Here is a 27,757-nt window from a genome sequence, read left to right on the forward strand (position 1 = left end):
TTGACAGTTTGTGTGCCTTTTACGCAGCACCAACCTCTCTTCCTCATCCTCGTTCATGCTGCATATGACATATAAACGTGACGCTCACGCACACACCTACTTTGAAACGCACGCTGACATGTTGGTTGTGCAGATTGCAGACTTCAGACTTCAGTCTGTTGAGGGCTAAAGCTTCAGAATACCTAAACTCTTTTCTCCTGCATTAAAGCTCCCCTCTGACCTCAGAGGATTAGCGTCAGTGCTGTTTGTGTGTGGGCTCCAGCTGTGTGTCTCTCTGCGTCGCCCGCTTGAGCCATAGGTGTGCGCAATGTTAAAATATGATTTGGTTAATAATTCCCTTAATATCATATGTTTATGGCGAACAAATTAATGTTGGGGTCTCTGCATTGCTGCTTATTGATAATGCATGGACATAACAGGCAAAAGGTGACATTAAAACTTTAAACACCCCACCCTACCAATGGTGATAACACAGTACAGGATTTACCCCACCCTACCAATGGTGATAATACAGTACAGGATTTACCCCACCCTACCAATGGTGATAATACAGTACAGGATTTAGATTCTTTAGATAGAACGATACAGTGGTCTAAGTAGACTGGACGTCAGAGGCAGATCATAGAACGCTCATGACAACCATAGGAGACTTGAGACGTACTTGGACTTGTGACCAAAGACTTGAGATGTGCTTGGACTCGTGACCAGAGACTTGAGACTTGACTTGGACTTGCAAAAAAATGACTTGTATGCATCTCTGCCAGACTTCATAGCTAAGCCATGATGTGCACAAATGTCAGGATTCCAGAGATTAAGAAATTAACAATTTGGCTAATCAGTAGTTAAAGTGGCAAAAAAAAAAAAGTTAAAAAGTGGCAAGAAATGGGTTACAAGTGGCCAAAAAAAGTGGTGAAAGATTGGCTAAAAGTGGTTAAATGCTGGCAAAAATAGGTTATAATGGGCCAAAAAGGGATAAAGAAGCAAATATGGATTTAGAAAGGGTTGGAAGTAACAAAAATGTATTAAAAATGGCAAAAAAAAAATGCTACAAGTGGAGAAAATTGATGGTAAAAATGTGCTCAAAGTGGTTAAAAAAGGGGCAAAAATGGGTTGAAAGATACAAAATTGGCAATAAAATTGGGGTGAAATGCTTATAAAGTGGTAAAGAATTTTGTTCAGTCGTAGTGTGAGGTGTAGAACGAGAGAATCAACATAGCGCACCTTCTATTCACGTACCAAAACTTTGGCCTGGTGTAGTATCACAAATGGACAGATCTTACGCCATAGACACTAATTCAACTCCATACCATCGGAGATGCATGCTTTTGAACTGTGCACTGATAAGCTGGATGGTCCCTCTCTTTTTTTGTCAGCAGGATATCATCCATGATTCCAATGAATTTCAATTTTAAATTATATGACCACAAAACAATTTTCCATTTTCCTCAGTTCATTTTAGAAGAGCTTTGGCCCAGAGAAGATGGCGTCATTTCTGGATTGTGTCCACATACAGTATTGCTTCTTTGCATGATATATCTTTAATTTGCATTTGTGGATGGCACGGCGAACTGTGTTGACAGACGCTGATTTCTAACCCCATGCAGTGATTTCCAGTACAGAATCACATTCTTTTTATGCAGTGTCACCTGAGGGCCTGGAGATTATGAGCATCAAATACTGACCTTCAGTCTTGTCTCCTGCTCCAGATTCCCTGGTGGATTGTGTTGACCCCACATATCGTAATGCCACGTGTATACCCTCTACTGAAGGAACAGATGATACACGGATTACTGAGTACCAGCTAGTCCAGTGGTTTTAAAGTTAAATAACTATTTTTGTTCTCTGAAACAGAGTCTGGTTGTGATGAAGATTGTGATGTAACATGATGTAACTTAAAAAATGAATAATCCTCTTCCTTAATAAAACAGGCCTGTGTTTGCAGGGATGCTTACTCAAACGATGGTAGACAGAGTGATGGCTAAGCTGTCAAAGCAATCCTTAAGAGCAAGTCTAAACCTTCTGTACATGTGCCAAAATTTAAAACAACTTTAAAAGCGCTGAAGAATTCCCCTCTAATTTTGCAGAGGTCAGCGCATTACTTGCATGTAGGAGCCACAGGTTGTGCAGCTCATGGTCATAACCAGGCTTAAAAGATGCTGAGCCTGTAAGTCCTCTCACATCATCAGTGTATTTGTCCCATTTTATTTTGCAAGCTTGATAACCTTGCCCCCACTGTGCCTGCGCGCTGAGATTATGGATCAAGTTTAATTGACTCTGGTAATCTGATTTTGGCATGGGGAGGGAGGATCCTGGATTAAAGATGTAACTACAACACTAAACAGGGGATCAGAGGCCTGTTCAGCTGCTGAGGACAATGGAGGCATGTTTTAACGTAACATGCCAGTGCTAATCCACAGTAGGCTAAACTAAGCTGCCCTGTATGGTAATGTTGCTGCCTGTCTGTAATGAATTGCACTGTCAGAGGCATGGACACATTGTTCTGCTGCACTGACAGTAATAAAGTGTCCGCTGTGCTGTGATGTGATATGAGAGCAGTAATGATAATAACTGGAGAGGAGGAATCACATTTGAAGCTGGTTGCCCTTGTACCCCTGCTCACACGCTGCTTTTGGCCTCTGCAAGAAAGAGGAAAGTTTAGAACATGCTGTGAGCTCCACCAACGGCCCATCAGTCATCGGGACAGCCTGGTGAACAAGGGAACGAGCATCTGTATCTGTAACTCAATCCTTTTCTATCTATAAAAGACTGAAATCAGCTGGAGTAATGTCAGTAGGGCACAGCTATAGTACTAGAGTCAGCGTTCAGTGTTGTGCTTTCGTCCCCCTGCAGCAGCAGTTCTCCCCACATCACCCCGAGAGTAGAAACACAGCTTCAGGAGCCACATGAACTATTTGTTCAGGTCAGCCTGCAGTCTGCTTCACAGTCCTTTAGGCCCATCCATCTGCTGGAAGGAACACTCTCCCTTCATCCTTCTTCCTTTTTTCTCTCCTCTCTCCCCCCTCCAGCTCTGCCTGCTGTAAGGTCTTTTTTAACCTTTATTGTCCAGGGGAAGGTTCTGCTGAGCGTGCATGCTGTATTCCTTCTTTGCCCTTCTATATTCTGCTGTACATGCTGCCCCATAAAATGGCAGCTCCTCCTCTGTTGTCCTGAGCAGATGCTCAGCACCCTGCACAGGGACCTCTGTAGTATTTGTTAAAGGAGTGTTGTTATTCATTCACTTTCAGCCACTCGGCTTCTTCTAAAACCTTCAGGCTGCTGTTGTCTCTCTTTCGCTGGTCTGGGACCTGCTGGGTCCAGATCGTGTTTGTTGTTTATGTCTCTCTTCTTTATCTCTTTCTGATAAAGGTTGTACTGGTTCTTTCTGCAATGGAAACAGTTTATTTTCTTTTATTTGCATTTGGTTTGAAAGTCTATAAAACATTGGGATGCACTGATTAGTTGAATAGAGGAAACAAATGGGCTGAGGAAGTCTCAGACTAAAGATTATACATCGCGGAATCAGACTGGTTGTTGGTAAACTTATCACTGAGTGTCCTTTTTTGCACTCATTGATCCATATTCTCGTTTGAAGCTGTTACTGCAATGGTGGAACTGATCTATTCATTTTCTCATGTTGTCTTCATTATGGTGACTGTATAAGGCAGGGGTGTCCAGAGTATGGCTTGGGGGCCAAATGTGGCCCTTAGTCCATTTTTAAATCGCCCACAGCACACTCAAAAACAAAAATGAAAAATGGCCCCTATTAGAACATGAAACTTGTGCTTGACTGTGTATTTTATCAGTGTTTTCTTATTGACAGACAAGAATATTTTTTGTGTCACCTTGGGGGCTCATCTGGCAGAGGTAACACAAAACTGTACTCGTCTGTCAATAAGAAAACAAAACAATTATAGTTTGAGAAGATGGTATGAACTACCCATGTGCTAATTCTGTAAACAGACATTTTGACATGACAATTCATTGATGTGCATCTTTTATGACTTAAAATTGTTACCTAAATTGCTATCATAACGAAGTATATGAAAGTGGCTCCACCATACTTCAAATTTTCTGTATGTGGCCCTCAGCAGAAAACGTTTGGACACCCCTGGTATAAGGACATTACACATGTCTATACAGAAGGGTTGTAGCTGATGATCTTCTCTGTTAGCGTCTAGGACAGTAGTTTTCAGTTGTTAAGTTGGGACCCAAACGTGGGTCACGGAGCTGTTTCCAGTGGGTCATGAAAGTGTGGCATTGGCATTGGCAAAAAGCCAATGAAGCTCAGAAACCCTAAGTGGACATACATGCATGCTTTTGTGCTAATGAGTTTTCTTGTGATAACCAGTAAATTCCAGTCATTTACATAAGACTTCCCCTTATTTATCTCCTTTTCTTGGGTTAACAAAGCTAGTTTTCCAGATAATGCAGTAGTCTATTGAGAACTTGATAGGGGCTCGGGGCAACGACACGAGCCACTCTCCTCCTCATAGCAAAGCTACATAGAGCCCTCAATGAGCTCTGATCACGCACACTCATGGAGCTGTTCCAATAAAGCAGCCCTTTTAAACAATGCTTTAACAGGATAGTGGGACGCTGTGGGTGGCTTCTCATCCACATACAGTCCCCCATAAAGTCTTTGGCGACGTCAATCGCCAAAGACAGCCACACATATATCCCATATGAAGTGAATGGGAGAGATTGTGCATTTGTGTGTGTGTTAGCACACAAAGTGCACATTGGTGTGTGTTTTTGTGTTCTCTTGACTTTGGTGACGTCAATCAAAATAACAATACACAATCCTTTCTCAATAAAAGTTTTTAATGTGTTCAAATGGAGCTGGAAATAATAAAATTCATGTCTTCTGCACCTGCTCTCATCAAGACCTTGACAGGAACTGCAGTCTGTATAAAATTCAAATAAAGGACTCTATTTCATAGGGAGGGTCAACACCACCAGGTATGTCAAGAAAACAGCTGAGGCTAAGTTGCCAGGTGATCAGCATCAGCTAATCAGGCCACATGACTAAAACACATGAATGAAGTCTCCTGTCATGTACAGTGTTTCTCAGCCATTTCACAGTGTCGTTGTCCAGCTACATGCTGCTTCAGCTTGGACTTGGACATGATCTTGTAATGGCAAGTCGGGCTATTGTCAAAAATGGCCTTGCGCTGAAACCGGCACCGCCCCCCGAGCCCCTCTTGCAATTTCCGCTTGAGGAAATTGTCTAGTTTTGTACTGTTTCCTTGTTTAATCATAATTTTGTTCTACCTAAGGTCTAAGCCGCAACATACTTCTTCAAGTACATTGGTGTAGTTGAGCTTTTCTCTGTCAGACTAACAAGATAATCCAAACTTTTGTTCATTTTAAACTTTTTTTTTTTTTTTTTTTACAGAATGCTCCTGTATTACACCGTGCAAACATTTGCTGTGTGTCCTATGGGGGCACAGTAAATTACAAGGCATTTTTCTGCTCTATGAGTGTCAGGCTAGCTACAATTCTATATTTTGTCCATAGTTGTGCAGTCTTACACCAAAATTCAGACTTAGTTTATCTACCTTAAAATTGTAACAAGCAAGACATGGGTTCAAGCCCACCTTTAGTAGATACTTGTATCAAAATCTCGTAGGTTAACGGCTCATTAGCCGCACTGTTGGCACTGGCAGCGCTAGCTCTTCGAGTCAGTGACATTAACATTTGCTGTGCCTGACACACTCACTTACTTCCTGCACTGTCTGTAGAGCTCTGAGTTACTCAGCCAGCCCTGTTTTCCCAAAAGAAAAGTTTAGACTAGAGTACTACAATCCCAGGTGTGAGGAAGCTTGACCCAACGTATCTGCTTACTGCGCTAAAATAAAGCAATGTGGTCTACTTTAGGAATGGCTCATATGTCTGTGATCCCATCTTACAGAAATTACAGCCAGCAACTGCTGACTGGCACGTACAATAAAAATAATCTATTGTCTGGTGTTACGTAAGTGACTGGTGTTGCAGTTTCATGAGTGACCGTGTTAACAGGTGACTATACAAATGTGTCTGGGTTAATAGTGGATTTTGAAAACTTGAAGAGCCCCTTTGTTTAGTTTATCAATAACTTAATACCTTCTAAGCATATTTTATATATAACATAAAATGTTCAGTGTTTTAACAATGTTGTAACTAGAAAAACTGCTGCACTGTCAGTGGAAAAGTCACCAGTCAACACAGTCACTTGTTAAACCATAACACCTGCTTTCCTACAGCATTATCAACAGTGAAGGCTTTAGATTTATCATCTTTTTTTTCCACTGACGAGTTTCTGATATTTGTCCTGCTTGATCCCACACTTTTTATTGATATTTAAATATTTTGCAATTCAAGTCCAAATTATTGTTTTCTTTGCTGTTTTTAGTGTTAAGAGAACACAACAATTAAGGCTGAAAAAGCATTTTTCTGAGCACGTTTTACCAAGCTTTTTGAAGTCAAATGATAATTCATTGCACATCAAACGACTGGAGCAGATGCTGAAAGAATTAACATGTTGTGTGTTTTTTTGGGAATGGGTTTGATTTGAAAATCGATTCTGAATCCAATCGTAAGCCCCAGAATCAGGATTGAATCCAGTCTTACGATACTTAAAGATTCCCATCTCTACCAGCTTGAATTTTGAATGAAGTGATAGTGCCCCAGGTGCTGTGGAGAGTTCTCAATGTGGAAAAAAACACTTGTCAGTGGTTGTCAGGGGATGTTAAACTGTCATTTTGAAGAGATGGAGAATAAAATGCTCAGTGCCGCAGCTCCACGCAGTGGTTAATGGTAGCTGCTGCTGTCCAAAGCTTTTTTGCCCCTCAGACCTGCTCATGAATGCAGGGTAAACAAGCTCCTCTGCTGTCTAATCCATATTATATTTTTACCAAAGCATGACGCATTTCAACCTGCTAAATCTACCAATCAAAGTCATACTCTTCAAAACGTCATGTAATAAAGGGAAGCAGTGTTTTTTTTAATGATTAAAGTTCATTACTAGACTTCTGGCTGTGTTGATAATGAACACTGCTGTTGCACAAAGCAGATTTGGAACACAGATGAGCTTTTTGATGATGAAGAGGTTGTAAAATATGAAGATAGTTTTTTAATTCTCCTTCCAATCAGGGATTCAAAGATGTAACTCAGGTGATTTTAGTTCAGCTGTAATGCACTGATATCTCCTATCCTAGAGGTAGGTCCACTACTTTCCAGTGAAGAGGCACCGGGCCACACGTGTGATGTTGTGAGTAAACACTTCAAAGAAGAATGAGGTCTTGCGGATTTGTGGGAAAGCGGCTCAGCTCACAGCTGTGGGTGCTGAGAAATGGTTAAAGACTCTGGAGGCGAGTGTCTGACACTCTCAGCCAACATTATAAACCCAGTGATGATGATAATATGTCCCACGAGAACATTTGACTGCCCCCCCATCCTCCTCCTTCACACTTAAAGCCATTTAAGCAGAGCTGCCATCACGCGCCGCATTAGCATCACACTGAGCTGCTCAATATGTCAGAGCACGCTTCACTTTTTACTGATGCTGTTACTGATTCCCTCCGACACGTTTTCTCTTTGACCTTTAGTTAAGCTGATGTTTGTGTGGGGATATTTTTCATGATCTAAACTCCTATGAAGTGTTATTTGCTCTTTAAGTATATAAATCAGCTTACCGACTTAAAAGCTTCATTTCAGCAGGATTTCTTTGGGATGCTCCAGGCAATGATTTTTTTCCAGCAACATCAATTCACTGAGCTGTAATTAACACTAGTTTTCATTGTCCTTGCATGACGTCGCTCCCAGGGTAAATACGAATATAGTACTTCGTCTAAATCTGTAACTTCCAAATTATGTGAGGCAGCTTTTGGAATTTGAGGATGTTTTTGTCACGTTGTGTTTCCCCTCAAAAGAGACGCTTGTTCTTTCTTTTTGCTTCTCTTTGACATGTTTTACTCCTTCTCCTGCTCTGTGTGCAGCAGTGATGGTACATTTCACTGCTCTGCTGTAATTACAGTCCTTTCTCCTGCTCTTCCCCCATCCCTCTCCCTTCAGTTTGACTTTCTAGCCTAACTGCATCCTGCAAGGTCACCAAAGTCTGTTTTTAACAATTAATGGTCCTGCTGGCTTCTCTTCCAACCCGTCTTACAACTTGAATAGGAAGTGGTTTCTTATAAAGTTGCTCTGACTGATGTTTTAGTCCAAACAATGCATGAAATGACTCATGTATGTGAGTCTTTGCAGTTTTCATCGGCACAATGATTTTGGTTTTAGTGTCTTACTGCAAAATTGGGGTTGCAGCCCCCAATATTGTGTAATTGGATTTGGTCTTATCACTCTAAACAGCCTTGTTTCAACCTGCAGAAAGGAGCTCTGATTAAAATACTGCACAATACCTGTTGGCAATGGACAGACAGAGTTAGTAACTTGGCTGTTAAAATCCCTGCACATCATAATTAGAAATTTGTCTCTATATACAGTATGTTGGAATAAAGCAGCTGTAAATTTGGGAAAAGACTGAGTATTATGTGTGAATGAATTATAGATGTGGACTGTTAAAAGGTTTTTTACCACTTTCAGGTCTTTTGGGCAGGGTCAGATGGAGGGCTCCATGAGACATTTAGGTTCCTACAATGATAATAAAGCACTAAGTGCTTATCTTTGTACAGTCTGCTGAAGCTTGCCAACTACACCATCATAGGGTTGAATGTCAGCCACCAGCCAAATTCCATCCATCTTGTAAATAAGCTGGTTCATCTAGGACACTGGTTCCCAATCTGGGGTCCAGGGCACGGGGGGGGGGGGGCTTTGTCTATCCTGAGGCTACCAAAATGAGATTTGATGATATTGATCAAAACCATGATCAATCAGTGAAACAATTAAAATCTATGTTGATTTTTGACAGCTTGTGTCACTTTTTCTTCTCTCTTGGGTCCTGGGGGGACTCCACTTTTATCAGGTGCATGTAGGGGGGGCACCAAGGAAAAATGGTTGGGAAACACTGATCTAGGAAACCGTTTGGGAAGGGCAGGACGTTTCAGAAAGTTCTTGAAAGATAATTGGACAAATGCTCTGAATGCCTGTCACATTCATTACAGGCCGATCAGAGCGACAAGACAAAATGAAACTGTACACATGTGCAGCTCTAGCAAGCCTTGCAGTAAGGTGTTGTCATAATTTACCAACTGTTGACCTTGTTGTTGGATAAACTCATGCCAAAGTCGGTAGGGAGAAGTGCAAAAACATCTTCCCTGCCAAGAAAAGCTTTCATTGTAGTTTTATGCTCCTGCATCTGTTGTACTGTAGGGAACATTGAAATCCACTAGAAATGGCTCACTCTCGTTGATGCTGCTTCGTCTGCCCCATAGACCAGTGTTAATTTTGGCAGCTGTTTTTAAATTTAGTCTCAGTTTTAGTCTTTAAATTGAATGCATTTTAGTTTTAGTAAAATTTTAGTCATTTCTATCCTTTTTAGTTTTAGTCTAGTTTTAATTGACAAAAACTCAAAAACATTTTATTCTAGTTTTAGTCCATAAAAAGTCCTCACATTTTAGTCTTTACTTTTAGTCCAAGCATTTATTCTCTTGCCTAAATCTGGTACCAAATCATTGTATTGTGTTCCATGCATCCTGTTAAACCTGGGGTCCCTGCTTTCTACATCTGAGAGGCAGCATATCTACAGCTGCACTGTTTTTTGACAGATTTACCCACAGTGGAGAAATATCATGGCTTTTGAATGTCCAACGAAAACCACATTACATTTTAGTCTAGTTTTAGTCATCTTGGTAAAAACTAAACCTAGTTTTTGTCAGTTTTAGTCATCACAGATCTATTTTTGTTTGTCTTAGTCTAGTTTTTGTCATGACAATAAAGGCTGTGGACAAACATTTTTAGTCATAGTTTTAGTTGACGAAATTACCATTGCCATAGACTGTAAAAAGAATGGTCCATCCTCTGCCCAGGTGTGCTCTCATAGTTGTCTTTGTGCCCAGATAAGTTAACATCATTAATATATTTGTATTTTAGAACATTTCACTCAATACTTGTCAATATTTCCTTGGAAAACTCGATTCAGTTCCGGCTCTTCTCCCCCAAATGATTCTTCTTCCTTCGGTTTTGCTTCTCTGGGTTGAAATGTTGGCTACAATGCTCAACACTGTCCCCATGATTGGCAGTGGTGTTGCCATGTTTGGTCCATATCTGTCAGCTAAATCATCGCAAAGAATGGACAAAAAAGGTTCCCTTCAATCAGTTTTAAATATAGAGCATATAAACAAGCCTTAATAGTACAAAAAAAATTGCTTGTAACAGGAAATTCATGCCAAAGCAGGTTTGGAGAAGAGCAGAAACATATTTTTCACTGTAAAAAGCTTTCATGCAGTTCTTTGCTCTTTTTAAAAGAATAAATGTGGTTCAGTTCTGATTAAACTGCCACTGTTTTATAGCTAGATCCAAGCTAATCACTAAACCAGCAGTAGCACAACTTATCCCTGCCTACCTCATTCTCCTCAAATGATGCCGATTGGTCGAGTCTGTTTTAAGACCTGGCACAAATATTTCAGACTTTACATTCTTGATGAAAAGTAAAGTAAAATTTTCAGCACCAAACTATCTGCCTGTTATGACATAAATCAGAATCTAGCTTCTGTGGTTCAAACATAAAGCTGGACAGATCCAGTAGAACAGAGAGATGAGTCATAAAGTGTCAGACTAGACACACCTACAGCATCCAAAGGCATGATCTTGAAACTTTCTTTTATATACTTAAAATTGTTTTCAACCTCAGAATTTGGTGTAGATGTTAACAGTGATTTTCTATTGTATAACAAACCTATTATACTTTTTTTCTTTACAGGCACTTTAATAGTTCCCTGAATCGTTTAAGAAAGCAAACCTTACCTCATCTGTGAACGAGTATCAAACCTTCCTCCTGAGGTGACAGAGGCACAACCTTAAATCAATACTTTTGTGTCTTTTTGTGCTCTCTGCTGATACAAAGTTTTGGCTTACACCTCTATGACACGTGTTTTTCTGTAGCAAGGTGTCATAGTTCACCTGATAATAAGTGTTGGCTTGCACTAGAGGTAAACCAAAAGACAAATCTTTATTTCCTCCCATGAGCTTAAAATGAATGTGTTTTCCTCCATTTTTAGTTGACTCAGGACAGTAATGATATAGCTGCTCAGTGTAAGTTTCATGACCCCACAGAGATCTCTCTGGGGGTTTTATCTGTACCAGTCTGTGGGAGAAAACATTTCCTCCTGGTGTCTGTGAAAGCACGGTTACAGTGTCGGATAACAGCTGAAGCACAGTTGTGATATAATGGTCACAGAATATCAGAAGTATAAAATACACCAATAATGTTGGAATTAAAAGCCAGTTGACAAGATGTACCATCCTCCATATTTGTTTTTATTCAGAAGTCAAGTTTGAGCACACAAGTCTTGTAAGATTTTGTGTCAGTGGAATTATCTCTATGAATTCTGGGCTACAGACAACAACAGTGAGATCAGTTAACACCTTGTCCTAACAAAACTTGGCACCATTGAGCATCAGCAACAAAATCAGCTTGACCTTGATTCCTTTTGTAGTATCTTGGCAGCATGCAAGCAATGCAGCACAACACACTACAATATTTTCCCCTATTGTCCTGCTCTTATGTCCTTTTCTGTCGCCTGCCTTGAAATGGGTGAGGAACAACGAAAGAGGTAGATGACAAGAGACCAGGAGCATCTGAATGGGATACATTATTGATTTTCTTCCACTGTCTTTGCTGGACATTGCTTGTTAGCTAGACAGGGCTCATCGAAACAAATAAAATCACAAGATGTCATTTTAAAAGAGAAGCCTGAAATTCACAGGGCAGAGAATTACACTTTTAACAGATGCAGTGTGGACAGCTAGCATGCCATGCTGTGTGATATGATGGTGACACTTGCATGGACACTGGGGTTTTAAAATCATCTAGTGTTTGGCCAGCCTTTGTCAGCTTAAATGCTCACACTGCCCTGAGACTAACTATTACAAGTTCAAAATGCTTTTCTCCCCCCTTTTTTAGTGATTACTTAAGATGACAAATACAAAATGATGAGTTATCAAAACATGTTAAAGTGCAATAAAAGTGATATTTTGTATTTTTGCTCTGTAAATAAATATATGTATGTGTTGTAAAATTTAAGAAAACCAACTTTAAGAAAAATATCAGAGACCGTATTTTCTGCAGAGACAGATCTCTTGAGAGTGCCACAGTTACATGACAGTGCTGACATCTTACAGCTCTACAATGGACTGCAGAACATTTGCACCTTTAAAGGTCACATTGAGAGAATTTCTCTCTGACCTGAATTGAAATTTCGTCTCTGACTCCTCTTGAATCACAGAGGACAGGCTTCATTAGCCTCACTGAGGAGGATTGGATGGATGTGCTCTACATCTCCCCATGGCATCAAAACCTCCCCATCCCATCCTGTCTGCTACCTTAAAACAACACTGTAAAAAGTGCTGGGTTTTGTGAGCAAAAAAAAAGGATGAATTATTTCAACTTCAAGACATTTTTGTGGACTTATGGTACTAAATCAAAGATGATACTTCTGGGTACAATTCATTTGGCTCTCCAAATACCAACAGGTTTTTATGGCCTAAATTAAAAACATTTCCTTACTCCTGATGTCCAGTTTTTATGAAGCATAAAATAAAGTTGTTTTTTTGTTTGTTTGTTTGTTTTGTTTTGTTTTTTATATAAATTTAAAGTTTAAGAAATGTAGATTTGTGTATCAAGTACTACCGAGTCAAATAATGATGTTTTTCTAATGCATACAATTCCTTACAATTTAAAATCAATTTTCTTCAACAAAAATATCAGTCTTCCAAGTCTTCCTCAAGTACTGTTTTCCTCAAAATTAATACCAAATTTTAGTAGCAAATATGTGAATGTTAAAAGTTCTGCTTAACAGTTATAACAAGTCTTGATATTTAAGTTTTCCTAACAAGACATATTAAGTTTTTTTTTAAACAAATACGACCAAGTTTTCCCAAAAAATAATAAAGCTTTTGTAAAAGTTTATGTTTGTTTTCTAAAAATATTACTAAGTGGTTTTAACAAACAACAAGTAAGTTTTCATTGAGAAAGTTTGTGTGCAAGTGAGACCAAATTTCCTTAGAGACAAAGGATAAAGTTTCTTCTAACAAGTCATACCTAGTTTTCCAGGCAAATGAGCCACACATTTTCAATTATTGCTTATATACCATAAGTATACCCAGTCTGAGACCTAGAAATTATCTGGGGCCCATGAAAAAAACCCTTATATAACCCAAACATGGGACATTAACATCGCTTAAAAAGTGTTTCTGGGTTCATAAAGTACAATAAATGGACCACTGTTTGAAATTTTCTTTAGATCAGGCATTTGCAAAGTCTCTCAAATTTTTCTTTAATGTTCTTATCAAATGTACTTTGTTGGGCTGTCAACTCTTTTTTTGTAGCATTCATATCTCTGAAGGCTGATAAAATCTTAAACCTAGGTAGCAAGTGGCAAAGTAGCATGTTCAAACGCCAGTTAATCCAACACCAGTTAAACTGTAACACCGGTTCAATACATCAGACAAAATGAATGCTAAATACTGACATGAGTTAAAACTTTTAGCTGTGATTTGTTGCATCTGAGACTTAAAAAATTAAATGTAATCAAGTTTTTTATATGATTTAGTTTTTTTAGTAACTTCTTTGTCTGTAGCTATTGTAAAAGACCTCTCCTGGCCTACCTGCAGTGCTTTTGGGACCCACCAGTTCTTTGGAAATACACTGCCTGGCCAAAAATAAAGTTGTCACCTGGATTTAACTAAGCAAATAGGTACAAGCCTCCTATTGGATAATTACTGCATGGGCGATTATTTTTCAGCTGGCAACAAGTTATTTAACCCCAGCTGATGCAATGAGTAACTTCTCATTTCTTAAACAACCATGTCGAAAGACACATCCTGTGGTCGTGGAAAAGATGTTAGTCTGTTTAAGAAGGGTCAAATCATTGGCATGCAAAAAAGGCTTCAGTTTGCTAGGGAGCATAAAGATTGGACTCTGGAGGAATGGAAGAAGGTCATGTGGTCTGATGAGTCCAGATTTACCCTGTTCCAGAGTGATGGGCGCATCAGGGTAAGAAGTGAGGCAGGTGAAGTGATGCACCCATCATGCCTCAATCCTACTGTACAAGCCTGTGGGGGCAGTGCTATGATCTGGGGTTACTGCAGTTGGTCAGGTCTAGGTTCAGCAACATTATGTGCCCAAAGAATGAGGTCAGCTGACTACCTGACTATACTGAATGACCAGGTTATTCCATCAGTGGATTTTTTCTTCCCTAATGGCACGGGCATATTCCAAGATGACAATGCCAGGATTCATGGGGCTCAAATTGTGAGAGAGTGGTTCAGGGAGCATGAGACATCATTCTCACACATGGATTGGCCACCACAGAGTCCAGACCTTAACCCCATTGAGAATCTTTGGGATGTGCTGGAGAAGGCTTTGCGCAGAGGTCAGACTCTCCCATCATCAATACAAGATCTTGGTGAAAAATTAATGCAACACTGGATAGAAATAAATCTTATGACATTGCAGAAGCTTATCAAAAAAATGCCACAGCGAATGCGTGCTGTAATCAAAGCTAAAGGCGGTCCAACAAAATATAAGAGTGTGTGACCTTTTTTTGGTGGCGACTTTTTTTTGGCCAGGCAGTGTATAACAAATACATTTTGTACCCAGAACTATCATGTATACATTGGCAATAGTCGTTAGTACAACTTGAAATCATGTATGCAACAAGTTCTCTCATTATTTAAAGTCGAGGCAACTTTTCACTTTAAGCAGTGTAAACCTCTGGGAGATCATTTGAAGGTCGCAACCTCTCACAGGCTCCTACAGCCTCTGGATAAACACAGTGAGAGAATATCTCTCTTGGCCCCTCAGTGAGACAATGATGGAGTTAGACAGCGTGTATGTGGATCACTCTCGCAGACACAAACTCACAGTGAGCTGGGGGGGATATGGAGATAAGGTGTGCTTTTTTTAGTAACACCACGGAGCCTAAAACGGTGATGTCACCGTCAGCCTCACAGAGAGAGAGAATAGAAGAGTAACCTTAGAAGAGATTTTTACAACAGCTTGTTTTGTCTCTTCATGCAGCAGATCTAAAGCACACAGATAGCACTGTAAATTGAAGTATTAAACATCTGTGTGTACTTTGGGAGTTTGAATCTATCGCTGTCACAATATCAGCTTGAGAAGTTCCTCTTGTAGAATATATTACAGAGCAAATCGACTGTGATGTTGATAAGGGCTTAATGAGCGTCTGTTAACAATGCGCGTCTTTTAGAGGCACAAAAAGGGACTTAACTTTGTTTTCATTTTTTCATTTCCATGCCTGGCTGCTATCCATTTTTGTTATGCTTTTATGTTGGCAGACTAGGAAGCTTATGCTATTGTTGCAGTCAGTCGCTCCGGCTAAGAGTGTCAGCTAAAAGCCTGAAATGCAAAATGTAAATGCAGAGGGAATAATATTCTCTCGACAGGGTTGTTAGTCTTTTATGCTGATTTGAGCAGCATTCTAACTCCAAGACTTTTCCTTGACATTCATTTGTATTTTGTGTGCATATCTCGTCAGTGCAGTATACTGTGCCCATACATACAAAGAGCTCCTCATTTCCGTCTTGAGGTGGATCTTTTGAAAGGCTGTCACAGTTTTTGATTCTGGATTTGTGATGTCTGATGAGTTTCTCTGTCTGTTTCTGTCTCAGGATCTGAAGAAGGTGCTGTCATTCCCCCCATACCCTGGGGAGTTTTTGCACCCGGTCGTGTATGCCTGCACGGCGGTCATGTTGCTCTGCCTCTTCGCCTCCATCATCACGTACATAGTGCACCACAGGTAAGCTCAAAACTCCAACATCTAAAGGTCTTTGAAGTTTACATCTCAACATTGTGCTTCACTCTTCTGTGCTGAAATGTCTAGATATAGTAGAAATCACTCAACCGATGTTATATGCATTTTTTAGCTGAGCACTTACAAATAAAGCCTCAAATATTTCCAACAGGTGTCAAAGTCAGACAAATCCCTATTTTTTGTAGTTGTGACAGGAAGTGTCTTGTCCACCATGACCAGACGTGTTAAGCATTGCCACGCAATCATGAGGTGTTTAGTCAAGACTGAAGCGTATGGAAGTGGGAACTTTGTTTTGTTGCTGTGTGTTTTTTCTTCCTTTGTGCTTCTTATTTATGATGGACTGTATTCCCAGCAATCAAAAGTACATTCTGTCAGCCTAGCCCCTCTGTAATGGGTACCACCCATTACAGTCTGCATAATGGTGCAGCCCCAATAGTATTTCAGAGTTGCTACTCACCTTTTGCCATCATCATAGATTTCTTGTGTTTTCATTGAAGAAGTCACATCATTAAAGATATGGAGTTACAAGGAGCCATACCTTTATTCTATGGTATTAAGTCTAACAATATTTTACCATATGGTATCCCTATCAAATGGTATTATCATCTGATATCGCTATTGTATGATATCCTTATCGTATAATATCATTATTGTATGATATCGTATCATATATTTTCACATCATGTGGTATCATCATATAGCATCATTATAGTATTACACTGTATGTTATCATTATGGTACTGTATGATCTCGAATCACATAGTATGGTTGAGGCATTGTTTCAAATCATACGGTATTTTATCTTGTGGTATGGAATGGCATGTTATGGGATGGGATGTGAAGGTACAGGATGGGATAGGATTGCTTGTCATTATGTATGGGGTTGTGTATGGTATGGTATGATATGTTATGGTATGGTATGGTATGGAATGGTATGGAATGGTATGGTATGGTATGGTATGGTATGGTATGGTATGGTATGGAATGGTATGGTATGGTATGGTATGGTATGGTATGGAATGGAATGGTATGGTATGGAATGGTATGGTATGGTATGGTATGGTATGGTATGGAATGGTATGGTATGGTATGGTATGGTATGGTATGGTATGGTATGGTATGGTATGGTATGGTGAGAAATGGAATGGTATGGTATGGAATGGTATGGTATGGTATGGTATGGTATGGTATGGTATGGTATGGAATGGTATGGTATGGAATGGTATGGTATGGTATGGTATGGAATGGTATGGAATGGAATGGTATGGTATGGTATGGTATGGTATGGTATGGTATGGTAGGGTTGGGTTGGGTATTGCATTGTGTATGATATGGTATTGTGTATGCTATGGTATAGTATGGGTATAGGGGTATAGGGTAAAGGATGGCATGGAATGGCATGGCATGGTATGGGATGCTATGGCATTGTATGGCATGGGGTTGGATAGGATGAGATAGCTTGTTACGATTGATGGTATGTTACGGCATGGCATAGCATGCCATAGTATGGTATGCTATGGAATGGGGTAGTTTGGTGAATAGTATGAAATGGGATGGATGGTATTGAATGGTACCATATCATACCATTGCACACTGTATAGTATCATTATCATCTATCCATCCTGTCCATCCATCTTCTATACTGATTATCCCATGAGGGGTCCCAGGATCATTATCATATAGTATTATATTGTTTGTTATCTTGCCATTAGATATTTTTATTGTATGGTAATGTTTAGGGCTGGGAAATTAATCGCAAATGAGATTTAATCGCAATATGGCATGCTGCAATTTACAAATCACAGACATTGCAACATTGCTTTAACTTGAAATATGTCAAAATACCAGTTTGATACATTTGTTTTTTGCAGCAGCAGAGATTTTATGGTCATTTTGCGAACATTCAAGTGTCATTTTTTAAAAATAGTTTAAGAAAAAATTGTCCTTTTCATGTTTTATGTATGTTTTTTTTATTAAAACAAGTGAAATGAAAACAATAATCCCCATTCAATAATGCAATTTATATCAAATTTGCAATATGAGCAACAATAATTGTAATTAGATATATTTTTTCAATTGTTCTTCCCTAGTTCATTCTATCAATATTGATGAAGCTTAGTGTAGTTCACATAAGTCATACCCCTAGCCTAGGCTGATAGCCAGCTGACACCAAATATTATCTCTCAGCTTCAACAGCCAATCACAGCTCTTCCTCTCAACACAGTGGTCCATTTAAAGATGACGTATTGCTCACTAATCCCTGCTTGCATTAATGCTGATGCACCATGCTGCTGCTGGCAAAGCTTCACCTCCTCCACCCCAGCCTCCTCCTTTATAGCATAAAGCTAGTTGCACCCTCATACTCAGATTCATGCTACTATAGATTAAATGCCTCTGAATAATTTAATTGTTTGCAATGCACATTGTCATAAGTGCATCTATCCATATGGGGTCTCCAGCTACACACTCCTTGTAAAGCCAAAGCATGCTGCTTGATTAACCCAGGGAGCATATCTCGAGCAGAGCTTTCTCTGCCAAGTAAAACTGTAGTAGATCCATTTTCAAATAAAATGTTTAAATGTATGACAAGTGTTCCTGACTAAATGTAGGTCATAATATAGAATGATTTGTTGCTTGAATTTGTTGACACACAAGATGAGGAACCCAATAATTATTACATGTCAAATTGCAATTGCAATATTGGGTAAAAAAAAAAAAAATTGCAATTAGATTATTTTTGCAAATCTTTCAGCCCTATTAATATTATTGTATCATTTTTGTACTGTTTTGTATGTTATTGTTATAAAATGGAATTCTATGTTATTGTATTGTACTGTACTTTTACAAAGTATTGTACAATGTTGTTTTTGCCTGGTTTGATATTGTAAGGTATTGTATTGTATGGCTTTGTTGTCATATGGTGTCATATTATATGGTATGTGATATTTTTTATCAAATGTAATTGCTTTCATATGGTATAACATCTGGTTTGTTTGGAATTGCATCGTATGTATTATATCATTTTGCCTGTATAGTTATCGTATTTTGTCAGTATTATAATGTATCATTTGGTATCATTTGGACCATAGACTGGTCACCTGACTGGTTCAAACCAATCACAACACAGCATTTTAGCATAAAACCCAGTGATGACAACATGCCAGCCCAAGAGATAGCCAAATATTGCAGTCACCCCCCAGTGGCAGCTGCAGTTTAGGGTCTGATCTCACTGCCATAAGAAAAAAAAATAATTTACATTTTTGAGGGAAACAAAGAAATAATCAATTGTATGTTAATTGGGCCAAAATATTTAGTTAAATTGAGTTTATATGAAGTCCATCCCAGTAAAAACTGGCCTTTGTACAAATGTAGTTGATGACCCATGTCCTATGGTATCAATATTGTTTGTTTTTTATGGTTTTGTATTGTATAATTTGATATTATATTGATTTGTTATATGGTAGGGTATTGCATAGCACAATATGGTACTGCATGGTAGGGTATGATATCATAGCCAGCCTTTTGAAACAGTGGCAGATATCCAACTCTCATGTTCACATGGTAACATTACTATTACTGTCAACAAAGACTGGTGACTTTGAAGAGAGAGCAATGTAGCAGCTTTTTCTGGATAAGGGAAAAAAGATGTTCTAACAAACAGTATTATCTCTGTAAGGGTCCTCTCTATTGTGTTGTCAGAAATTTAAATGACAATGTGAGCCTGTTGGTTGAAAAAAACGTTTTTAGTGGGTGTAGTTTGATCAAATGACAGTTTCCACACAAAAATTACAATCTAGCTGTGCCTGCTGTATCACTGCTGCGTGCAGAACCACTCCACTGGAGTGACTCCAACTTATTAGTCATTTGTAAACCAAAATATTGGAGAAAATGTTTAAGGGTTAAAGGTACTGAAATAGGACATACAGCTATCTCCTTCTTTTATCTGTGTGGACACAGGGGCAGATGTATTTGTAATCTTTCCTTTATGGTTAAGTTTGTTTTGGAGGCCTCTGCCACAGATCCCACCCTGACTGAGCTGTGAGTCAGATGCTGTGGGCCGGCGTAAAGCACTGCAGCCCGTGTGACTAAGAGGATGTCAAAAACACACAGACACAGGTGTGTATGTGAACATGTGTGCTTCAGGCAGTCTGAGCAGAAATATATGCTTCTAATGGATTTCTAAGGGCTACTCGGACCACCTTTGTTCCTTTTATTACATACTGAGGTGAGGACAGAGGAGGTTCTGTGCGGCTCTTTGACACTGTGGCATCTGTCTCCTCTATTCAGCTTCAAACGCGGCGGATGCTGTTATTACAGCAAGAGGGAGCCTGACTGGCAGATTATTTCAGCACGCCAATTCATCATCTGTTGTTCCTGCAGATCATCGATCACTTTATCATGTCGCTGGCATTAATGCGCTATTATTGTAATAGCTCTCCATCCATTTTAATAGAAAGGAAAAACGTCTCACATGTCTCATTTCCAGAATAAATTGTTTTATTCTAAGAATAACACAGTTAGCTGATATTTTATCGGATAGAAATCTTTGGTATTATTAATGTTTTCCTGTTCTGACTGTGACTTTAGTGCAGAATGTATAAAAGTGTGTTGACATGCTGCAGCTTCTTCTCTTTGCATCCATCTGTGTCACCTGGGCAGAGACAGGGCGCGTCCTTCTGCAGTCAGACACTGATGACAGCATCAGAGTCTCCAAGCAGCATCACTTACTGTCGTCTAGCACTGCAGTGTCGAACACAGACACGGAAAACTGCAATTCAGACAGGAGCAATTCCACTGCAGAAGACGTTTGACTCAGGTCACATGTCTTATTTACACACAAATCTTAATGTTTGGCCAAAAAAACAAAAAACAGTTCTCTGTTTAATCTACAACAGAGTGGCTTTCCTTTTTGTCATATTTTGTGTTTTATGATTTTTAATGGATGTTGTCTTAACGTAATAAGCTGGCATGTCCTTGGAAAACACATCACCTGGATGAAATCATATCTTGCTTCAAAACCTGTAGCTCTTAGTCTTAATAGTGCCTTCACAGATGTGCAAGTTACTCATGCAATGTGCACTACTACAACCCCACACCAACACAGATGCTAGCTTATGAACTTTGCATTGATAACAATCTAGATGGCCCATTTTCTTTTTAATCCTAGGGATTTGAAAGCCATTATTTCCAACAACAATTTTAAATGTGGACTTGCCTGACCACATACCACATTTCCACTTTAAGTCAAGTCCATCTCAGTTGAGCTCAGGCCCAGAGAAGTTTGCAGCATAACTGAGTGTTGGTGACACATGACTTTAACTTTGCATGCTAGTCTTAGTTTACATTTGCAGATGCAGTGATGTACTGTGAAGTGTTCCATCACCCAGGTTGTAGTTTCTATCATAGACTAATGCTAATTTTCAATGCACTGCTGCCTGAGAGGTCAAATGTCATGGGAAATCAGTGATGGTTTTTGGCCTTTCTCTCTATGTCTAGAGATTTCTTTAGATTCTCTTAATGGTGATATTATGGCCTACAGATGTTGAAATCCCCACATTTATAATGTTCATAAACCCCTGGACTATTTGCCCAGGCAGTCCTTCACACAACAGATAACTCCATGCCATCATTAATAATAAATGTCTGAGCCTTTCAGGAGTGCTCTTTATATACCAAATCATGGTACTCTAATGTTCCAGGTGTTTTGGAGTGTTCCACAATTCTCCCAGTCTTTTCATACCCTGTCCCAAGCTTGCACATGTTGCAGGCATTATAATCAGAAGGTTTATTTACTACTAGAACCATCGTTGGTATAAGATTTTCCCAAATAAGGTTTTTGAATTGTGTCTAACTTTGTATTAATAACACTTTAAAGTCCATCAGTCGTTGACTTTTCCTAAAAGTTTGTTGTGTAGCACCAAAAATATCATGCAAACAACTTGACTCCTGTCTAAGTTTGTACTGTCTTTAATGTTTTGGAAGCCGAAATAAGTCCACATGTCTGCTATGAATGCAGCAAAAGCCTCTCTACTGGGTAGGCATGAGCAACCAGCTCAGACCAGAAGGCTCATGTGATCTTGTTGTTCTAAACAGAAGAGAATAGGGGAGAGTCAAATGCCTGCTGCCAACTAGTGGTGGGGTTTGAAATAACACCATGAAACTACCTCACCAACAAAGTAATTTATTACATAAATATCAATACTGCATTTCAACATATCTATACAGTATTGTGCTTTCTAACACCCCTACTGCCTGATCAGAAGCTATAGATCAACAGTAAACATGGATACCACAGGGAAAAAAGATATTAATTATTGTGAAGTGTCAATAGATATGCTCAATGCATTGAGAGATGAAGAAACTCAGTGGTGGGGAAGTTCCAGGATTGAGTAATAAATCCTAACCTCAATTTTCCAAAAATGCAATGCGCAACACCACACAACCCTGAGCAGCTTAAGACGAGAGGGCACAAGATCCCAGGAGGACTAAAAGTTCATATGGGAATAGTTTGACGACATCGGATGATTTCGCCTTTTTGGGGCTGACTTGTCACTCATTTTGACATGATTCCATAATTTTATTGTTTCCACTATATGTGAGTACATTATGAAGTTATAAGGTTAAGTAGCTCTGTGACCCACTGACCTCCAGATGACATTTTGCTTGTCCTACAGGATGAGCTGTAATATTGATAAAGTGATGATTTATAGGGATTCCATGCAGTGTCTTGTATTTAGAAGTTGACAGGATGCTTTGTTCATTTTTGGATTGATCTGCTACCTGGATTGACGCTGTTAGGCAGCGGCCTCCACTGAAAATAGACTTGGTGTGTATCTCCAGCAAATTTGAGTGGAGTGGGGCCTTCATTAGTGCTCTTTGTGAAAATCAATATACTCAGATAAAGGGTAAATTTTACCCGCTGGCTGTTTTAGATATGAAGAGATCCCTGGTCTAGTGTTAATAATACTAATTATGATAACAATAATGATGATAATAATAGTAATAATAATGGAGAAAACAATAACATTAATGAGTTTGATTGTTACATTTTTTTTTGTCTTTGTGCTGTATGAAATGAATATAAGTTCAAGATTTGCAAAACCATGTATTCCGATTTTTTATTCACATCCCCCCACATTTAATATAAAAATGCAGAATGTGTTATTACAGAGGTCTAGTTTTTGTAACCAATGTATTCGACTGATGTAACATAACTAAAATTGGTTATAGAGATTAGAAAAGTGCATAAAGAATTACTGATTGTAGACAAATGCCCAAAACTGGGATACTGTAAAACCTTTTCAAGCCAGGCTACTTGTTCACATAGAAACACAGTCATTCATCACAGAGGGCTCTTCAGAACAAAAAGACATTAATTCCAGCCCAGATTAGAGAGAGAACAAGCTCATATTTAAGATATGAAGGCAGAGCTTTTGTGCTGCATGTGTCAGACTCAGGGGAGGGTTGGAGGCTTTTTTCTCTTAACGCCGCTCACATTAACAAACTCGAACACCCCCTCGGCCTCCACAAAGACACTCCCCAGCACTAAAACGCATCTCTGTTTAGCAACACTCGAGCTGTGTAGTATCACTCCAGTGGACTGACAGTATCAGAGCTGTGAAGCGGTGGGACTGCGTGCTAAACGGGCAGGATGTGAGGGAGGCTGTTTGAGGAGAGGAGCGGTAGATTGTTTGAATTTGTCACTTTCTCACGTCACTTCACCAACACTCACACACAAATGCACGGATAGATCTGCATGCAGAGCGCGTTGTGGGTTCTTTTCAAGCCAAGATAGCATCTGTTAGCCTGACAGAATCTGACAGACAGAATCAGACAGATCTTGTTCCTCTCAGTCAGACTGATGGAGTTGGTGGATTCAAAGGTCTGGACCCAAGCAGAGAATCAGTGTTTGTGGGTGAAATGGTGATGCATGATGTATGAGCTCTGAAAAGAACACAGTGGTGGGTATCGTGTCTTTGAACCCAAATCCTTTGAACCCAATTGCTGCATTTTTTTGTGAAAGTATTCCCATGCTAAAACTCAAATGCACTGATGTCATGCCCATACTGATGAAATAAGAATTCCCCAGTAGTGGTCATGGATGATTCTTGTTTAAAAGGAAAATGTTTTGTCGTTTCGATGGCAGCCAACATGAATCCATGCCCTTCTGTGTCTGGTTTACAGTTTGTATGGGTGTCTGCTGAAATGAGTTTTTCAACATAAGCTTGCATGTATGCATCATACTGGTGCATAAATCGCTAGTTTATAGGCTGATTAGACAGGATAGGGGTTGTGAAAGGCATTTAAAAGAATGATGCTAGTTTTCCGAGGTGGGAGAAAGTCATTGTTTTGCAAGTAAGTACATGTACAAGTAAGTCTCAAGTCTTTAATCCCAAGTCTCGAGTCAAGTCTCAAGTAAAGACAAGACAAGTCGAGTCAAGTCTGAAGTCATAGGCTTGAAATTTTCGAGTCCTTAAAAGTCATAAGCACTGTTTACCAAATAAAATGCCATTTTAACAACGTAACAATCTATTAAATTTGACAAATACAATGAATGCATTTTGAATTGTTTTATTTTTTTAATAAAATCAGACCAGTGTGACAGAACTTAATCACACAGAAAAAGAGTGCTGACATAGCATTCAGGATATAATCAGTGCTAAGCGGTGCAACAACAAATGAACTTCTGAAGATGTTGTACAGTCATTTTAACTCATCTAATGTGAATGTGTGTGTGTGTGTGTCTGTGTGTGTGGTGAGTGTGTGTATATGTATAGGTGTGTGAGTGGATATATAGGGTTTGTGTGTGTTTGTAAGTGAACATGTTTGACTGGTCAGCATTAGGTTTAAGGTGTTATAACCAGTTCTTAACCTCGAGTTATTTGTTATGTATGAAGTTATAAGACCTCAAGTTATGTGAACACAATGACTGCCTCCTAGGGAATATACAAAAAAAAGAGCTGATGAGTCATGGGTGTCTGTTTGGGTATTTGTATTTAATATTTGGACATTTACTGTAGTTCTTTGACTCTGTTAACTTAAAGTTATGCTTTCTTTTTTTTCCTCTCATTATTATTGTTTTAGCTAAAGGGGGAGGGTCCCCACATTGGTCTTTGCCCTGGGCCTCCAAATGGCTTAAACTGGCCCTGCCTCTCACCTGCAGCTCCCCCTCACAGATCTTTCTGTCCTGCCAGTTTGTTGCTTTCATTTTTCTGTTTCTGCCCTTTTGACAGTTTTTATCATTGGTACGTTTAAGATCAAATAAAACACCCACGTTTGGACAAGTTTTACTTAATTTTACATGATTTCAAAATGTGATCCGTGTGCGTTTGGCTCGTTGATGATCATGCGCGTCATAAAAGTCATTATCAAATACGAGTATGGAGAGCATTAGCAGGAAGTGACTGAAGAAATGTGTTAAAACAAGGGCATTAGAAGCTTCACCTTGAACACAAGACAGCACACCTCTATGAATGAACTTAATGAAGACGCGCCAAAGGCGGACTTCCTCTGCACTCTTTTACGCACGTTCCTCTGTCCAGCGCGCACCCAACGGTAATAATATACAAGTTTTCATTTGAATTTGGAAGTTAAAGCCTGTCTTTGTGTGGACTTATATTTATAGAGGATTTCGGGATGATTTTTTAAAGTAAGCCTTTAAAGATCCACAACTGCTCACTAAAGCCTAGAGCCTCGGGTTGAGTATCACTGCGTTAGTTGAATACTTTGAATGGGGGCACATTTTACTCAACACACTCACTGAAAATCTCAAGTATTCTCAAGTCATCGGACTAAAGTCCGAGTCAAGTCCTGAGTCATTGATGTCAGAGTCCAAGTCAAGTTGCAAGTCTTTGATGATATTGTCAAGGTGAGTCCAAAGTCATCAAAATTGTGACTCGAGTCTGACTCGAGTCCAAGTCGCGTGACTCGAGTCCACACCTCTGCTAGTTTTTAACAAACTTTTACCCCATTAAACTCACAGTTATCAAAATGTAAAGCTGACATTGCAGACTGTTTTGTTTCTCCAGAACATTAATTTTTTTACATTCAAAAGGCAACTTTACCAGATAAATCCAGTCTATTCTCTGTACATGCATTACATTTTAAATGAAGAAATTCTATTGTTCTATAATGCATGCATTTAAAACCAGTGATGATGAGATGTGCTACTGCATAGTAAAAATTATTTTTGTTATGGTTTTGATATCAGTTTACCACCCATATCTGCGATATGCCCTCTTAAACAGTGGTTCCTAACCTTTTTTTTCTATTGAGCACCCCTTCACATATCTAAGACTTTTTGAATTAAATCATACCAAAAAAGTGAACATTTTCATGATATTCTATTTTTTAGATGCACTTATTTTGTGGGTTGCAACTATGGGTCCAAAATGGGTATGTCCTCTGGCTCCATGATGGCCCCACTTGTAATTGTCCATGCAGGCTTCTAATTGAGATGTGGCCTCTTAGGGTCATGGGCAGTTGCAGTTGCAAGAAATAGTATGTGAACCCTTTGGGATTTCTTGGATTTCTGCATAAATTGGTCATCAAATGTGTTCTGATCTTCATCTAATTCACAACAATAGACAAACACAGTCTGCTTAAACTAATACCGCACAAAAAATGATATGTTTTCATGTTTTTATTGAACAAACCATGTAAACCTTCACAGTGCAGGGTGGAAAAAATATGTGAACCTTTGGATTTAATGACTGGTTGACCCTCCTTTGGCAGCAATAACCTCAACCAAATGTTTCCTGTAGTTGCAGATCAGACCTGCACAACAGTCAGGAGGAATTTTGGACCGTTCCTCTTTACAAAACTGTGTTAGTGCAGGAATATTTTTCAGATGTCTGGTGTTAATAGCTCTTGAGGTCATGCCACAGCATCTCAATTAGGTTGAGGTCAGGACTCTGACTGGGCCACTCCAGAAGGCGTATTTTCTTCTGTTGAAGCCATTCTGTTGTTGATTTACTTCTATGCTTTGGGTCATTGTCCTGTTGCATCACCCATCCTCTGTTGAGCTTCAGTTGGTGGACAGATGGTCTTAAGTTTTCCTGCAAAATGTCTTGATAAACTTGGGAATTCATTTTTCCATCAATGACAGCAATCCGTCCAGGCCCTGAGGCAGCAAAGCAGCCCCAAACCATGATGGCCCCTCCACCATATTTCACAGCTGGGATGAGGTTTTGATGTTGGTGTGCTGTGCCTTTTTTTCTCCACACATAGCGTTGTGTGTTCCTTCCAAACAACTCAATTTTGGTTTCATCTGTCCACAGAATATTTTGTCAGTAGTGCTGTGGAACATCCAGGTGCTCTTTTGCAAATTTCAAATGTGCAGCAATGTTTTTTTTGGACATCAGTAGCTTCCTCCGTGGTGTCCTCCCATGAATGCCATTCTTGTTTAATGTTTTACTTATTGTAAGTTTGTCAACACAAATGTTAGCATGTGCCAGAGACTTCTGTAAGTCTTTAGCTGACACTCTAGGATTCTTCTTCACCTCATTGAGCATTCTGCGCTGTGCTCTTGCAGTCATCTTTACAGGATGACCACGCTTAGGGAGAGTAGCAACAGTGCTGAACCTTCTCCATTTGTAGACAGTCTGTCTTACTGTAGACACATGAACATCAAGGCTTTTAGAGATACTTTTGGAACCCTTTCCAGCTTCATGCAAGTCAACAATTCTTGATCGTAGGTCTTCTGAGAGCTCTTTTGTGCCAGGCAAGGTTCACATCAGGCAATGCCTCTTGAGAACAGCAAATTCAAAACCGGTGTGTGTTTTTTATAGGGCAGGGCAGCTTTAACCAACACATCCAATCTCATCACATTG

The 27,757-nt window shown here is 39.3% G+C and overlaps 1 protein-coding gene across 2 annotated transcripts in view; it reads left to right on the forward strand.

Moving 5' to 3' along the window:
- The window catches only part of LOC121511269 (adhesion G protein-coupled receptor A3), a 450,943-nt gene that overhangs the window by 348,226 nt on the left and 74,960 nt on the right, over positions 1–27,757 (forward strand). For both annotated transcript variants that reach the window (XM_041789870.1, XM_041789871.1), the window contains one exon: positions 15,784–15,911. In XM_041789870.1, the coding sequence (XP_041645804.1) occupies positions 15,784–15,911 (128 nt within the window). The remainder of the gene's footprint in view (positions 1–15,783; positions 15,912–27,757) is intronic.

This window comes from Cheilinus undulatus, linkage group 6 (genome assembly GCF_018320785.1).
Source record: "Cheilinus undulatus linkage group 6, ASM1832078v1, whole genome shotgun sequence".
In the NCBI taxonomy this organism is placed as follows: Eukaryota; Metazoa; Chordata; class Actinopteri; order Labriformes; family Labridae; genus Cheilinus; species Cheilinus undulatus.